This window comes from Myxocyprinus asiaticus, chromosome 30 (assembly GCF_019703515.2).
Source record: "Myxocyprinus asiaticus isolate MX2 ecotype Aquarium Trade chromosome 30, UBuf_Myxa_2, whole genome shotgun sequence".
Taxonomy (NCBI): Eukaryota; Metazoa; Chordata; class Actinopteri; order Cypriniformes; family Catostomidae; genus Myxocyprinus; species Myxocyprinus asiaticus.
The window spans coordinates 17,719,852-17,736,581 of NC_059373.1; the positions used below are offsets into that span (position 1 = coordinate 17,719,852).

Sequence of the window (16,730 nt, forward strand, 5' to 3'; positions counted from 1 at the left end):
ACAGGAATAATATGGCTTAATCATTGCAAATTATTTTACATTATTGATTATTAACAATTATTGTGCTGTAATTATTTTCAAAATAATTTGTAATGGACCAAAAGTAAAAATATTTTAAGCTCTCTTTTTAAAAGTGAGAAGGAGTGGGAGAAAATTATGAGCGAGAAAACACGTTGTTACTATCGTATTCACATTCATTTAACACAAAAGAGTCAAGTGACTGTATAAGTGACAGGGTTTCTACATTCATGGAAAACCTGAAAATATCAGGAAATTTTAAATGAGTGGTATCCAGGCCAGGAAAATTAATGGAAACCGATAAAATCTTCATGGAAATTTCTATGGTGAATAATATACATTTTTCAAGTTATACTCTGCTCTAAAATATGTATTTGGCTAGAAATTGCTCTTTATGTGTGTAATTTCTATAACAATTATGTTCAAAAATACTAATTTGAAATTAGAAACACTCCAAGCATCCACATTTTTTAAAAGCATTTAAAGACATTTTGTTTTATTAGAATTTATTTGATATGTAGGTGTATGAATGTTTATTTGATTTTTTTTTTATTATTTACTTGTGTGTAAATAAATGTTTTAATTTATAATATTATTATTTTATTATATTTTTAATTTAGTTTTATGATAATTATTATTATTGTCCAGTAATCTGAACAACTCAGGAATACAAATCTTGGAAAAGTCATGGGAAAATCATGGAAAATCATTGGTCAAAAGGCACCTTGTTTTATGTTTTTGTTATGTCTCACCATAAAGAGATTCTCTGTTTTGATCGACCCGTTCAGCCTGACGCATCAACAATGACACAACCAATGGCGTGAGTTTGGAAGTGCGACTATCTTGTTTGTGCGATCAGCAGAAGCCTTATTAAACTTTTACATTATAAAAGTTTATTTTTGCAATTCCATTCTGTGGCACAGAAATTTCACAATTCAGCCTTGACAATTCCATTGAGAACCACAAGAGGGAAGCACATACAAACATAATGGGTGCAAATGCAGCGACGGATTGATTACAGTTCCTCTTTGTAGAGAAGAAAACTAATGCCACCTTCAAGAAGTCCAGAATTTGCTACTAAGTTACTCATTTTGTTCCACTCACTGACACTCCCATGACCTACACTCTTTCAGACCTCTTATGCTGAGTGGTAATGGTGATGATGATGATGGTGATGATGATGCTCATGGTGATGATGGTGCTCGTGCCTTTGAGGAATGGACATAAAGCCACAAGCAGGGACAGCTGGCCCAGGCTGCAACTCTCTGTCCAAGCCCTGGTTGCCTTTGGAAGGTGATGTGGTCTCACGGGCCCTGGCACGGATGCGTTTGCTGGAGCTGTGCAGCATAGGAGGCTGCGTTTGCTGCTGGGATGGATGGCACCAGTTGACAGGGTGATGCCCATGGAGCTTGCTGGGTTTGGCTGTAGCTCCACTGCCACCGACAGACTTGCTGCGGTTGCGGAGTGACCTGAGGAAAGAAATGGACCTCCCAGAATATTCCACAGGGCTTGAGGTCTCGGTCTGAGAGCAACGGTGATGGCCACGGAATGGGCTGTCCCGTCGCTGCTCCTCAGCAGATTGTTCTGAAGATATTAGAGTCAGATAAATCATTATGAAAGCTCAAAAAATCTCATCTTCAACCAGACCTCACTAAACATTTAGAGACATGCAATGACTTGTATGTTTTTAATTGAACTGCAAAAGCTGAATGTAACCAAGAGCATTTGAGAGGACATTGTAAGTGCAGATCTGCAGAATGGGAATGAGATTGAGATGAAGATACCAGAAACAACTTGTTACATTATGTTTGGTCATGGTAAACCTGAAATGAGTTTGGCCTTCACAACACTGAGTTCAGCAATTTTTCCTGACCTTTATGAAAAATATTCAGTGGCTATTTCATATTGGAAAAAAAGCAAAGAAATATTGTGAAGTTACCAGCATCAAATCTTGAGGTGTAATTCTCAGTCCCAGCCAGATCAAGATAGTGGTTCCTACGTTCTGTGTTTTCATCAACAGGGTAGTGCTTTTTGTCTAGATCACCCATCTGGCTTCTGACAGAGGTAAATGAAAGAAAATTGTTACTTATTTTAATCAAATATAATTTTCATTCCTGTACTCATATTCTTTTTAATTTTGTATTGTAGTCTTGTGCATCTGGTTAAATAATTAATTAGGGGCTTTCTGCATCAAAGTTTTCTTAATAATATGACACACTCATTTGTATTTAATAATGACTTGGTGCTTTTTACCTAATTTGAACATGATGACTTTCTGCACACCGTATTGTTCCCTCCATTTGATCTTGCTCATTATGAGATATCCCAATGTCCCGATCTTAAGGATTAAGACAAAAGCAAATTTAAGTCAGTGATATTGCATTGTGATCATTATCTCTGTAAAATGAACCAATAGTACCTACACAAAACAAAATAAGACAATATATTCCTGATAATTCCAGGTTCAGTCCACCTTTTCTGTTGCCTCTGGTTAATGGGGTGACACTCAGCTTCACACGCAGGGTTGTGCCATTGCTAAGAACCACCTGTTTGACTGACATCTCCACCACCTCATAGATCGCATGCATCAAGCTCAACATATTCTGCAACAAACACATAGAGAGAAACTCACCAATAATGGATTTGTGTACCATTGTAATAATGAAACAGTGGACTGCCATTTGTTTAAGCATTACCTCTTTGGTCACTTTGCCGTTGCTGTCAAAATCGTACAATGTGATCATCCACTCATGATGATTATCATCCATAGACATAATACACTCCACATCCTGATATCAACGTCACAAAAATGTAAGAGGAAGATAATTGCTTCATTTTGGTATCAGAATGACAACATGTTTATTAATCAAGATTCAGTTGCCCCAAAAAACACATGAATATCATTGCATTAGAAAACAAAGTATCAAATCAACTAAAAAGAAATGATAGAGCTTTTCTCAATACTAACTTCACTGTTTCTATTCATTTTTGCTATAACTCTTAACTAACTGGTCACAAGGTCATTTTTAATGGATGTACAGTATACGCTTACTATAACAACATTTTTACGTGCTGAGTTTTACATGCCACGTTCTACGTTTTGCCACAGTTTCATGGTGAAATTAACACTTGAGATGAGATGCTTTAAGCGTTTTATTCACTTTCACACACATCACGAGTACAACGGCTGGTTATGATTTTATAAACACTTATTTTTCGCTCTATTACTCGCACATTGCTATGTTATGATATCAAAACACTTTTACTTCTTAAGGCATCATTTGAAAAACAATTCATTTTAACACTTGTATTACAGACTCACCTACATTTACACACTTATTCCAAAGTGATTATTTCCCATGGTAGCTCACCTGATAGAGTGTTGGACTTTTAGACTCGGAAGACCCTCAGTTCGAGCCCAGTCAAGCACGCAATCTGACACGAGACGAAAATGTCAAAGCAGCGACACAAAATGACGTGCTTTTGCAAATGTTGCGTTTGATTTTGGACTCTATCGGTTGGCTCAGGTGTTGGTATAACACATATAGTGTTGGTATGTCTGTTTTGTTCACCTCTCATTTGCTTTTAGGACACTGTTAGGTTTAGGTTAATGTTTTAAGTTAAGGAGGTCCGTTTTATTCATTAAAACCTCCATCGAACATTCACTTCAAAAACCTGGTTACGAAGCCATTTCACTCGCTTTTAGCGCCCCTCATAGGACATTTCACTGGGAAAAAGCAGTGAAACCTGTAATCAAGCACGTAATTTCGTTTAGCAAAATGTTGCCTCGGTCATGCAATTTTCATAAGATCCGGCTGATAAAATCAGTTCCCCTCACCACAGGTATAGTTCATCACATTCACTCAACTGTATGGACATGTTCCACTAATGTTTGACAACCAGAAACTGTCCAAATACTTTTGTCTTAATTTTGAAAACATCAATTATTTTATCATCTAAAACATATATTTATTGTTTTATTTGAAAAGTGTTCTTGTGCCACTTGGTTTTTTATTTGGTTATATTATACAAAGACGTCCAAACATTTTTAAATGTGGCTTTAGCATCCAAATACTTTTGGGGGCCACTGGATCTTACAACTTAGAAAACAATTCACTCATGAATTTGAACTCAAATTCACTACATTTAACAATTGTTCGATGTTAAACGTGTAGTTTTCTCAATGGCAGACACTTACATTACTCTTTCCATTTCTCCCCGGTGGATCTTTGAGTAGATGCTGTCTTTCATTTTCAGGAGAACAAAGGAAAGGTTTGTGACTCTCCGTTACTCTGTCTGGTAGCAGTGTTACTACAAATAACAGAAAATGTTAATTGATGTAACTCAGAGAATTCTATGAACAACAAGTTATACCAGATCTAATTTATTTAATAGGAAATCCACATTTAGGGAATATTTAAAATGATAGATTCTTAGTCTAAATGACTGTGCTTCAAACAAAGACACTGTCTGTGAATGAGTTTCCTTTCCAAGCTCAAATTACCCTCCAGTGAACAGTTATGATCTTTTTTTGGATCTCTTCCACATAGATCCTAGAGGGGGAAAAAAAGAGAAAAAGATGCAAAACAACTCATTAAAACTTTGGACATCCAAAGAAAACATTGGTTTCTATATCAGCTAGTGTGTACGGTAAAGAGACTTACAATATGAAAGAATTAGATTAGAAATTAGATTAAATCAGAAATCATAGAAAACAGTTTATGCTAGTTCTTTAGAGGGTTATTGCAATTCCTAAAAGTCTCTAAAGTGTACACATATGCACACGCTCAAAATTAACTAATGATTGACAACGTGAACTTAACATTGCTTAATCGCATTTGCACAGAAAAACAGTTTCTGAGCTTGAAAACCAGCACCCCATAATGAATTCACCAAGAACCAGAAAAAGAATAAATAAATAACTTAATTCTTTGCACTCCTGTGGTCTTAAGCACAATTGTTTCCAGACACATTGTACTGTTGGTTTTTTAGGGAGGAAATTAATTACCCTCCATGACAAAACAGCTCAACATCGTCTCTAATCCTCCATGCCAAAATTATCTCCCTCTTTCACAGCATATTGGGTGAGGTCACTTAAACACTGCAAGTATGCGGGCAACACATCTCACTATCAAATTCTTTGAATGTTCAGCAGTATCTGACAAAAAAGAAGGGATTGGTCTTGTTTTGTCATATTCCATGCTATAGCAGAGCTTCAACAGTAGACTTAGGTTTATACAGTGTAATTATATGGAATAAAATTATGTTGTGAATCATTTCTGACCATTTTCCGTCAATTTAATCTTTGCATCAGTTCTGTCTTTAACATAAGCTTATCCAATTTCTTGCACTCACATAAAGAAATGGCACACTTCATCCCGGATTCAACGAGTTCTATTTAGATACTTTTTTTTGTTTGTGTTCTGACTGTAATGGAAGGTTTGTTACATTTGAATAAAGGAAAGCAACTGAATTGTTTCAACAAAAATTATAGCTAGATATCAATTTGCAATTGAATTACATTATACAGTATTTGAAGAATACTTTATAAACATCTACTGTATATTTTCTGACTTTTGTTGTGACTGACCACCCAAAAGTTCTACATCTAAAATTGAGAATAGTTTACAATTAAATTCTGTAGTTTATTTTAGCAGTTTTTTTATAAACCTCAAAAGCAATAAGGTACAAAAGGTAATGCTATATTGTGAATATGCAGTATGTCCGCTTCACATATATTAAGTGGTCTATATAATGAACACAGCACATATACTGTAGCTGTTACTTTGAAAGTAAAGAGTTAAAGTGACGTTCCTCACATGATGTAGACATGGTGTTAGTCATGCCAGCTTGATATTGTGCACCAGGTTAAAACCAAATATTAAGGCACAAACTCTCATTAAGTATATTGTTGGGCATATGAGCTCCATTTTCCAGGTGAAATGTCCACAGAGGGGCGCCAAAAGCGAGTTGTGAAGTGAGTTTTTTTCAGATACAGGCTGTAATATAGTGGAGAGAAATGCACATTTTATAAACTGTAATCCCCAACCCCCAAACCTAAACATCAGTGGAGTAAAACATTTACTGTTAGAGGGAAAAATGGAACCTCGGAATCGCACTAGCCACTAATTATGGGAACGTGATTACTTCCTGGTTTTAACTCGTGTTGCACCACAGTGGAAGGTAAACATGCCGGAGCCATTGCAAAAGTCTCTGATAGGAAATGGCTCTTGTTGGTGAGTCGGCTGCGGCACAATGTGCGTGGCTGATATGGTACCGGAACTCTCGGAAACAACACGCTGACTTCCTGTGTGATTATGTTGGACAAGCTCCAAAAAGGACAAAAAAGCATCATAAAAGTAATCCATACAACCTGCGCACTATATTCCAAGTCTTCTGTAGCCATTTAATAGCTTTTTGTGAGGAACAGAATATTTAGGGCAATATTCACTGAAAATCTACCTTGACAGTCATGGTCACCATTCACTTTCATTGTAGGAAAAAGAGTAGATTGGACATTCTATAATAATGTTTGTTTGTTTTTCCCACGAGAGAAAGAAGGTCACACAGGTTTGGACAAACAACATGAGGGTGAGTAAAACTGTTTTGCTCCACTAGTTCCCATCTTTTCCTAGCAAGGAAATCCAAAAGCAATATCTCTGCATTATGCTGCTAAAAGCAGAACCTGCAGCCTGACAGAATGCTGAAAAAAAAAGTGCAGAAGAGAAGTATGCTGAGTGATCTGTCTTTTTGCCAATGATTTTTCCCATCATCATGGCCAAGCCTCTGCCACGCTCTGCCTGCTCTAGGGCCTTTCATGTGGGCTCAGATTACCAGCTCTGAGGGGGTTTCTCCTGCCAAGAGCCGGGTGTCATTCTGCTAGACACCCCCCATCCCAACTCCTGTTCCTCTTCACCACTCACTCACACTGCTGTCTGTGCCCTCAGAACAGTTCAGAACAGTGCCTGGCTTTGTTTCCTCACACTTCCGGTCACCAAACACCTGGATAGAACCCTTATAACATGGTGATAGATAGAGAGAGAGAGAGAGAGAGAGAGAGAGAGATGCTGTTTAATCATTACTGAGCCAAGTCGGTTGCAGTATGACCACGGCTCAAGGTACTAGAATATCTGACACCATATACTAAAACTGTTGAGGCTGGACTAGACTGATTAAATCTTTTGTGGTCTTGGAATAGACTCGAGCACAATCCAGCATCACTATGCTTTCAATGTTTAGATGGGCAATCATTTGAGATAAAAATGCATAATTCTCAACATTTTTGTATTTCTCCCCAACCCAAGCATTACTGTATTAGTATGGACCAATAAGGCCTATAATACATGGAGAAAACGATCTGTTAGCGTTCCCATTTTTCGCAATGGCAGTTACTCGGCTGGCACAAGATCTCCTGAGCCATAAAAGCAATGTGACTAATTACTCTGGAGCCGCATACAAATTCTGAATGTAACTTGTAATGGACTGATGGCAAACAATACTTAAGACAGACTTAGTAAGTACTGTAAAAAGTCTCTCTAGAATAGACCACACATCAAACAAATCACTACACATTCTCCAGGCATGTCTAAGCAAACTAATATGTTGATGAAAGGTGCCTTTTTACTTCTGTCAGATAAATGACAACAATTTAGCATGAGTTTGTTCTTCATAAGAATCGATGGTCAAAAAATAAGGATAAAAGACCAACATAAGATCAATATAAGTCTAAAATGTTGGCAATTTTTGGTTATCCTTTCTGGTGAAATCAGTTTATCTGTTACTTTACAAATCTGGGTATTTTAAGTCCCTTTCGCCCTTTATAAAGATCATGGACTTTTTCTTTCAGGGCAAGTTTCTTTTCCAAAGTTTTACTATTAGGCCCTGTCCCAAATGGCACACTTGATGTGGACTTGCGGTCTCGTGGCCTTCATTTGCACATTCCCGCAAAGTGCATGAGACCATAGGGCGTCCTATTTGACATTTTAGCACCCCAAAGGGTTATCACGAGCACCCCCTTTGCACCCTCAATGCGCCCTTCGGCTGAGCCCACATTAGTGCGAGCTCCACAGCGCACTACTACACAACAGTCCCCGCTGCTGATCCTCATGACCAATCACAGCGGAATGGAGTTACCGAGCTGGAGAAAAAATCATGTCGGCCGAGGCGATGTAAACTGTGGATTAAATATTGATTTTAATCATCGTTTTTCCTGATTGTCTTTGGCAGATCCCTTGCTTTTCTTGTGTATATATCACATTTTAGTCTGAGTAGTATATAACTGGTTCAAAACTTTGTTTTATTTAGTTTTCCAGAGATATGTAATTACTCCTATTCAGTTTTTGTTGAATAGTTTTTCTTGGGGAAGTTCATATAAGTAACCAAACGATAAACCTTTACTATTGTTGTTTCAAAGAGGATTTTAGAATTATTGTGAGTCTCTAAAATAGACAGGAGAGAATACTTTAATGCACACAGCTGTAGCTAGTAAAATTTCTTATATTTATTCATATAGCAACATTTGGTATACCAGTGACAGTGTACATATAAATATATATACAGTGTATATATACAGTTGAAGACAGAAGTTTACATACACCTTAGCCAAATACATTTAAACTAAGTTATTCACAATTCCTTGCATTTTATCATAGAAAAATTCCCTGTTTTAGGTCAGTTAGGATCACAACTTTATTTTAAGAATGTGAAATGTCAGAATAATAGTAGAGAGAATTATTTATTTCAGCTTTTATTTTTTTCATCACATTCCCAGTGGGTCAGAAATTTACATACACTTTGTTAGTATTTGGTAGCATTGTCTTTAAATTGTTTAACTTTGGTCAAACATTTTGTTGCTGGAATTTTGGCCCATTCCTCCAGACAGCTCTGGTGTACCTGGTTTGTAGGCCTCCTTGCTCGCACACGCTTTTTCAGTTCTGCCCACAAATTTTCTATCGGATTGAAGTCAGGGCTTTGTGATGGCCACTCCAATACCTTGACTTTGTTGTCCTTAAGCCATTTTGCCACAACTTTGGAGGTATGCTTGAGGTCATTGTCCATTTAGAAGACCCATTTGCAACCAAGCTTTAACTTCCTGGCTGATGTCTTGAGATGTTGCTTCATTATATCTACATCATTTTCCTTCCTCATGATTCCATCTATTTTGTGAAGTGCACCAGTCCCTCCTGTAGCAAAGCACCCCCACAACATAATGCTGCCACCCCCATGCTCCACGGTTGGGATGGTGTTCTTCGGCTTGCAAGCCTCACCCTTTTTCCTCCAAACATAACAATGGTCATTATGGCCAAACAGTTCCATTTTTGTTTCATTAGACCAGAGGACATTTCTCCAAAAACTAAGACCTTTGTCCCCATGTGCACTTGCAAACTGTAGTCTGGCTTTTTTATGGTGTTTTTGGAGCAGTGGCTTCTTCCTTGCTGTGCAGCCTTTCAGGTTATGCCGATATATGTCTCGTTTTACTGTGGATATAGATATTGTCTACCTGTTTCCTCCAGCGTCTTCACAAGGTCCTTTGCTGTTGTTCTGTGATTGATTTGCACTTTTCGTACCAAACTACGTTCATCTTTAGGAGACAGAATGAGTCTCCTTCCTGAGCGGTAGGATGGCTGCGTGGTCCCGTGGTGTTTATACTTGCATACTATTGTTTGTGTAGATGAACGTGGTATCTTCAGGCATTTGGAAATTGCTCCCAAGGATGAACCAGACTTGTGGAGGTCCACAATTGTTTTTTGAGGTCTTGGCTGATTTCTTTTGATTTTCCCATGATGTCAAGCAAAGAGGCACAGAGTTTGAAGGTAGGCCTTAAAATACATCCACAGGTACACCTCCTATTCAGTACACCTCCTAACAGAAGCTAATTGGCAAATTGTCTAAAGGCTTGACATCATTTTCTGGAATTTTCCAAGCTTCTTAAAGGCACAGTTAACTTAGTGTATGTAAACTTCTGACCCACTGGAATTATGATATAGTCAATTAAAAGTGAAAGTCTGTGTAAATAATTGTTGGAAAAAATTACTCGTGTTATGCACAAAGTAGATGTCCTAATGGACTTGCCAAAATATATAGTTTGCTAATATTAAATCTGTGGAGTGGTTAAAAAATGAGTTTTAATGACTTCAACCTAAGTGTATGTAAACTTCTGACTTCAAGTCTGGTTCATCCTTGGGAGCAATTTCCAAATGCCTGAAGGTATCACGTTCATCTGTACAAACAATAGCAAGCATGTATAAACACCATGGGACCACGCAGCCATCATACCGCTCAGGAAGGAGACACATTCTGTCTCCCAGAGATTAACGTAGTTTGGTGCAAAAAGTGCAAATCAATCCCAAAACAACAGCAAAGGACCTTGTGAAGATGCTGGTGGAAACAGGTAGACAAGTATCTATATCCACAGTAAAACAAGCCCTATATCAACATAACCTGAAAGGCTGCTCAGCAAGGAAGAAGCCACTGCTTCAAAACCGCCATAAAAAAGCTAGACTACAGTTTGCAAGTGCACATGGGGACAAAGATCTTACTTTTTGGAGAAATTAAACAAAAATTGAACTGTTTGGCCATAATGACCATTGTTATGTTTGGAGGAAAAAGGGGAGGCTTGCAAGCCGAAGAACACCATCCCAACCATGAAGCATAGGGGTGGCAGCATCATGTTGTGGGGGTGCTTTGCTGCAGGAGGCACTGGTGCACTTCACAAAATAGATGGCATCATGAGGAAGGAAAATGATGTGGATATATTGAAGCAATATTTCAAGACGTCAGCCAGGAAGTTAAAGCTCGGTCATAAATGGGTCTTCGAAATGGACAGTGACCACAAGCATACCTCCAAAGTTGTGGCAACATGGCCAAAATTTCAGCAGCTTATTGTGAGAAGCTTGTGGAAGGCTACCCAAAACGTTTGACCCAAGGTAAACAATTTAAAGGCAATGCTACCAAACACTAAGAAAGTGTATGTAAACTTCTGACCCACTGGGAATGTGATGAAAGAAAGAAAAGCTGAAATAAATAATTCTCTCTACTATTATTCTGACATTTCACATTCTTAAAATAGTGATCCTAACTGACCTAAGAATGGGAATGTTTTCTACGATTAAATGTCAGGAATTGTGAAAACTGAGTTTAAATGTAGGTGCATGTAAACTTCTGACTTCAACTGTATACACTGGCGGCCAAAAGTTTTGAATAATGTACAGATTTTGCTGTTTCGGAAGGAAATTGGTACTTGAATTCACCAAAGTGGCATTCAACTGATCACAAAGTATAGTCAGGACATTACTGATGTAAAAAACAGCACCATCACTATTTGGAAAGTAATTTTTGATCAAATCTAAACATGCCCCATTTCCAGCAGCCATCACTCCAACACATTATCCTTGAGTAATCATGCTAAATTGCTAATTTGTACTAGAAAATCACTTGCCATTATATCAAACACAGTTGAAAGCTATTTGGTTCGTTAAATGAAGCTTAACATTGTCTTTGTGTTTGTTTTTGGGTTGCCACAGTATGCAATAGACTGGCATGTCTTAAAGTCAATATTAGGTCAAAAATGGCAAAAAATAAACAGCTTTCTCTAAAACCCCGCCAGTCAATCATTGTTTTGAGGAATGAAGGCTATACAATGCTTGAAAAAAGATTTCATACAAAGGTGTACACTACAGTCTTCAAAGACAAAGGACAACTGGCTCTAACAAGGACAGAAAGAGATGTGGAAGGCCCAGATGTACAACTAAACAAGAGGATAAGTACATCAGAGTCTCTAGTTTGAGAAATAGACACCTCACATGTCCTCAGCTGACAGCTTCATTGAATTCTACCCGCTCAACACCAGTTTCATGTACAACAGTAAAGAGAAGACTCAGGGGTGCAGGCCTTATGGGAAGAATTGCAAAGAAAAAGCCACTTTTGAAACAGAAAAACAAAAAGAAAAGGTTAGAGTGGGCAAAGAAACACAGACATTGGACAACAGATAATTGGAAAAGAGTGTTATGGATTTTGGTTGGTGCCAGATGGCCTGGTTTAAGTATTTCTGTAACTGATGATCTTCTGAGATTTTCACACACAACAGTCTCTAGAATTTACTCAGAATGGTGCCAAAAACAAAAAAACATCCAGTGAGCGGCAGTTCTGTGGACGGAAATGCCTTGTCAATGAGAGAGGTCAACAGAGAATGGCCAGACTGGTTCGAACTGACAAAGTCTACGGTAACTCAGATAACCGCTCTGTACAATTGTGTAAAAAGAATAGCATCTCAGAATGCTATTCTGAGATGCGGGTTGGCTCTGTTTTGGCGGCACAAGGGGGACCTACACATTATTAGGCAGGTGGTTTTAATGCTGTGGCTGATCGGTGTATGTATATATATCTGGCAGTGTGTGAGACTTATGTTCTCCTTTCTGTACAACTGACTGTGTTCTAAGCACCTGCCTGTAACCATCCATGTGTCTGAATCATGTTTATTTGTAAGGTTTTGTTGCTGTAATTATATGTGCACTTTGTTTTCAGAGGTTCTTGATTAAATTGCCTAATGCTTTGTTGTCAGTGTTGCTTAAAAAATAATAAAGGAATATTCACCCAAAAATGAAAGTTCTCACATCGTTTAATCACCCTCATGCCATCCCTGATGTGTATGATTTTCTTTCTTCTGCTGAACACAAACAAAGATTTTTAGAGGAATATATCAGGTCTGTAGGTCCATACAATGCAAGTGAATGGGTACCAAAATTTTGAAGCTCCAAAGCAAATAAATGCAACATAAAAGAAATCCATTAGACTCCAGTAGTTAAATCCATATATTCAGAAGTGTTGGTGAGAAACAAATAAATATTTAACACTTTTTTTACTATTAGTCTTCACTTTCATATTCTTCTTTTGTTTTTGGCTATTCACATTCTTTATGCATATCACCGCCTTCTGGGCAGGGAGGAGAATTTATTGTAAAAAGGTCTAAAATATTGAACAACTTCTCACCCACACCTATCATATCGCTTCCGAAGATATAGATTCAACCACTGAAGTCGTATGGATTACTTTTTGCTGACTTTATGTGCTTTTTGGAGTTTCAATATTTTGGTACCCATTCACATCTTGCATTGTGAGGGCCAACAGAGCTGAAATATTCCTCTAAAAACCTTAATTTGTGTTCTGCAGAAGAAAGAAAGTCATACACATCTGTGATGGCATGATGGTGAGTAAATGATGAGAGAATTTTAATATTTTAGGTTTTTTAAAGTTTGTTTTAATCATTTGAGTATAACCGTCACCCCATGAACCCTGTTCTATGGATCACTGCCTTCAGCACACTTTGAAGCGGGGCAGAGAGAGGAAAAAAGGTGAAAGGGCCCTCTGAGCCCTGCAATCTTTCAAGTGTTTTACGAACCAGGCTGCAGAATCCTGCTATAAAAAAGAACAGTGTTCTAATTAAGCCTGAAAAAAACCATGGAGACAGAAAAGTGACAGATTTCCATTTCACTCTAGCATTTCATCCATCTCAGAATGATAAAGATGACATTTTTGTGGGGAACTGAAATTAAGGAAATTTGGACTTGGATTTGTTGATGCCAATATCTGAGATACTCGCTTGCATTATGTTTTCATAAGAAACACTATCATAATACTTAATATAAATAAATAAATTTAAGAGATACTTAAGAGATAATTTTTCATTTAGGGAAGCAAAGAGAGGTGCAAGATGCTTTCAAAGCAATCCGAATTGTCACTAAAACATGTATTTGTCACAATAGTAAACAACAATAAGTCATGCCAAAGCAAGTGACATTTGAAGCTATCAGATCTTATGGCTCTGAAAATTTGGATACAATTTCAGCTATTTGTCTAGAACAACGATTCCATCATCTGAGAAAAAGAACTACAAATCAATGACCTTCAGGTTTTTGTTATTACGTAATAATATTACAGTCTTGAGAATACCACAACCAGTTTATTGCCTAGCAGCTTATTAACTTGAATGTGCTATTTGTGATTTCTGAAGGTCCACTACTACAGGCAATTGGCCTGTCAAACTATTTCCAGCTTGTATCTTCTTTGCAACCTGGTCTTACATATTCACATTGCAATACCTAAATATTTGCAGAATTATTTTATATGTATGTATCACAGCAGCTTCCTGGTGAAATGAACACTAGAGGAGCTACACCAATTACTTTTACTCCCTTTCACACAAATCACGAGTAAAAGGATACAATTTTACATACAACATTTGCATTACATAAACTACATTTACAAGATAGTTCAAGTGTGATCAAATTGCATGGTAGCTCATCTGATAGAGCATTGCACTTGCAATGCAAAGGACAATGGTACAAGTCCTGAAGAGCACACAAGTCAACACACAAGCAGAAAATGTCAGAAGCACCAGGAAATTATGTGGTTGCTTCAGCAATTGTGTTTTTCATGTCACATTTGCTTTATGGCACTGTTGGTTATGTTTAGGTTTAAAGTTTAGGGTAGGGAGGGCAGTTTCGCTGATTTACAGTTCATTAGAGCATTAACATTCAAAACCTCATAAGTGTGAGAGAAAATTTGACTTGCATTTAGCACCACACAGTGCACATTTCACCTTGAAACTGCTGCGTTACGTGTAAGGAATCAGGCCAAAAATTTCACCACAGTCACATAATTTTCTTCTTTGTTCCCTCTAGTAAGTTATGTCCATCATAAAGTATCTCAGATCAGTCTTTACCTCTATCAAATATTACAAATAAATCCATAACACATAATAGTACAAGTAAGAATCAACTGTGTAATCCGGAGTAATTTTTTAAGAGCTGCTAGGGTAGTTGATACAACACCAAGGCTAAATGCACTTTCTAGTAAGTTGCTTTGGCCCAAACCACCAACCCTGATCTCTGAATTAGATGTTTAATGCACACAGCATCACCACAATAATCCAAGGCCTTTTCCCAAACCACTGATCCATATTTTGCAACTTGTTTCCACCAGCCTCCGACTTACAACTCCTCCTACTAACTACACCTCCTTTCCCCCTTTCAAACACTCCCCCCCACCCCCATTTTCCCAGCACAGCCTCCCTCTGATTTCAAAACCAATAACAGATGTGTGGTGGGGCTTAGCTCAAAGACCCTGCTGTTCTGGCTGCTGGCCATATGCATTTCACACAGTGATGAAGGCTCCAGGCCCGCCTGAGAGAATGAGAGCAAAGGAAAAAGAGGGAAGAGAATGTGTTGACCCAACACCATTTACATACAATGCTGAGAAATACAATGCTGATAGGACCAGTCAGTGCTTGGTTAGTTTGAAAAATTGAGCATCCTTGAGTAGATTGACTGCCTATAAAGAACTAAATAAAATGTAAAAATTACACAACATGATGTGATAATTCAGCAAAGTTGATTTGTTAACCATTATGAGCCACTAAGAAATAAATGTTCATTTCAGCACATATCTAATTAGCTTCTTAGTAGCCTACTTCAAATAGCGCATGACGCCACAATACCAAGCCATACAAAGACAGATAAGGCTATATTTGGCATAACAATTACAAAATGTACAAATGAAAGGGTAACATGTATATAACAAGTCATATCTCAAATTATATAATGCTTAACATAACAGTAGCTTACTTAATGCACCTTCCAATAACAATACAGAATATGATAATACATGCCTATAAATCAAAGTGTCATGACATTTCTATTTACCTAATATTCTGTTAAGTATTAAGCAATATAATGTCGTAAAGTTTGTTAATGTTTTATTAAAAGTTATGGTAAAGTGCTAACAATGAAAGACAAGACTCGTCGAACAATCAACACTAAGGAGCAACCCTATTCATTACCAAGAAAAGTAATACAGTGATAGGTAACAAAACTAAACATTAGGAATGAACTCTAGAATAAAGTTGTCTCTTTACCTGCTTGTCTCCGTTTCTGTGTACTTCGTCAATACAGTCAACTGCCTCCTTGAAAGCACCTCCTATTACAATGCAAATATTTATTCAAAAACAATTTTTATACTATATGGCAGAAATAATGAAGTTGTGTAGCCTGTCATCTTACCTTCTGGATTTTCTCTCCGTTTAAATGCTGGAAAAAAAGAGGGGGGAAATCGTATAAAGAATGCATCATACTGTAGCGTCTGGCATGTCGAAACGCAAACTGTCTTACCATGTTTCGATTGCAACTTTCCCATTTTGATTTCTCTTATCGATTTTTGAAAAGAGTTGTCACTTCAAGAACAACTGTGACATCTGTGCCATAACTGGAGTGGGATTGGGTAGAAATGTTTCAGTTTATGTCTGTCCATATTATTATTAGAGGATCAGATGAAGTTTAGGAAAATCCTTCTCTTCGCGAGGATCTGCAATGCGCTCATTCTTAATGGAGAACGCGCAACTCAAAAGACGCACCCTCCCCTCGACGACGTGCGCCTCCTGCAATTTTAGGAAAGGTATTCATTTGCTGGTAAATCTTTTGGATGAGAATTCTTAAAAAAATATTTCTAAATAATATTTGTTTTCATTTTACACTAAATGAACAACATTTCTTTACAATGAGATTGTAATCTAAGGCGATTCTAAAAAAATAAAAACCTCGTAAACTTGATCAGTTGTGTTTCTGATTAAACACAACATTAACGTTGAAACCCAAATACAAAATGTTGTCTCGAGAAACGCCAATCCCATCTTTATCTACCATGATTTCAGTGTTAGAAAT

General features: G+C 37.4%; 1 protein-coding gene across 2 annotated transcripts; it reads right to left on the reverse strand.

Moving 5' to 3' along the window:
- Window positions 1–673: 673 nt before the first annotated feature.
- LOC127421385 (protein naked cuticle homolog 2-like) lies at window positions 674–16,411 on the reverse strand. 2 transcript variants are annotated; one of them, XM_051664408.1, is made up of 11 exons: window positions 16,182–16,411; window positions 16,074–16,100; window positions 15,929–15,990; window positions 6,946–7,032; window positions 4,523–4,571; window positions 4,217–4,329; window positions 2,715–2,807; window positions 2,492–2,621; window positions 2,272–2,356; window positions 1,958–2,073; window positions 674–1,602 (listed from the first exon to the last, which is right to left on the reverse strand). In XM_051664408.1, exons 1-11 carry the CDS (start codon window positions 16,204–16,206, stop codon window positions 1,157–1,159), a joined length of 1,233 nt encoding a protein of 410 aa, XP_051520368.1. In that variant the 5' UTR covers window positions 16,207–16,411; the 3' UTR covers window positions 674–1,156. The 2 variants fall into 2 exon arrangements, with proteins under 2 accessions (XP_051520368.1, XP_051520369.1); XM_051664409.1 differs by lacking the exon at window positions 6,946–7,032 and having other exon boundaries at window positions 678–1,602.
- Window positions 16,412–16,730: the final 319 nt, after the last annotated feature.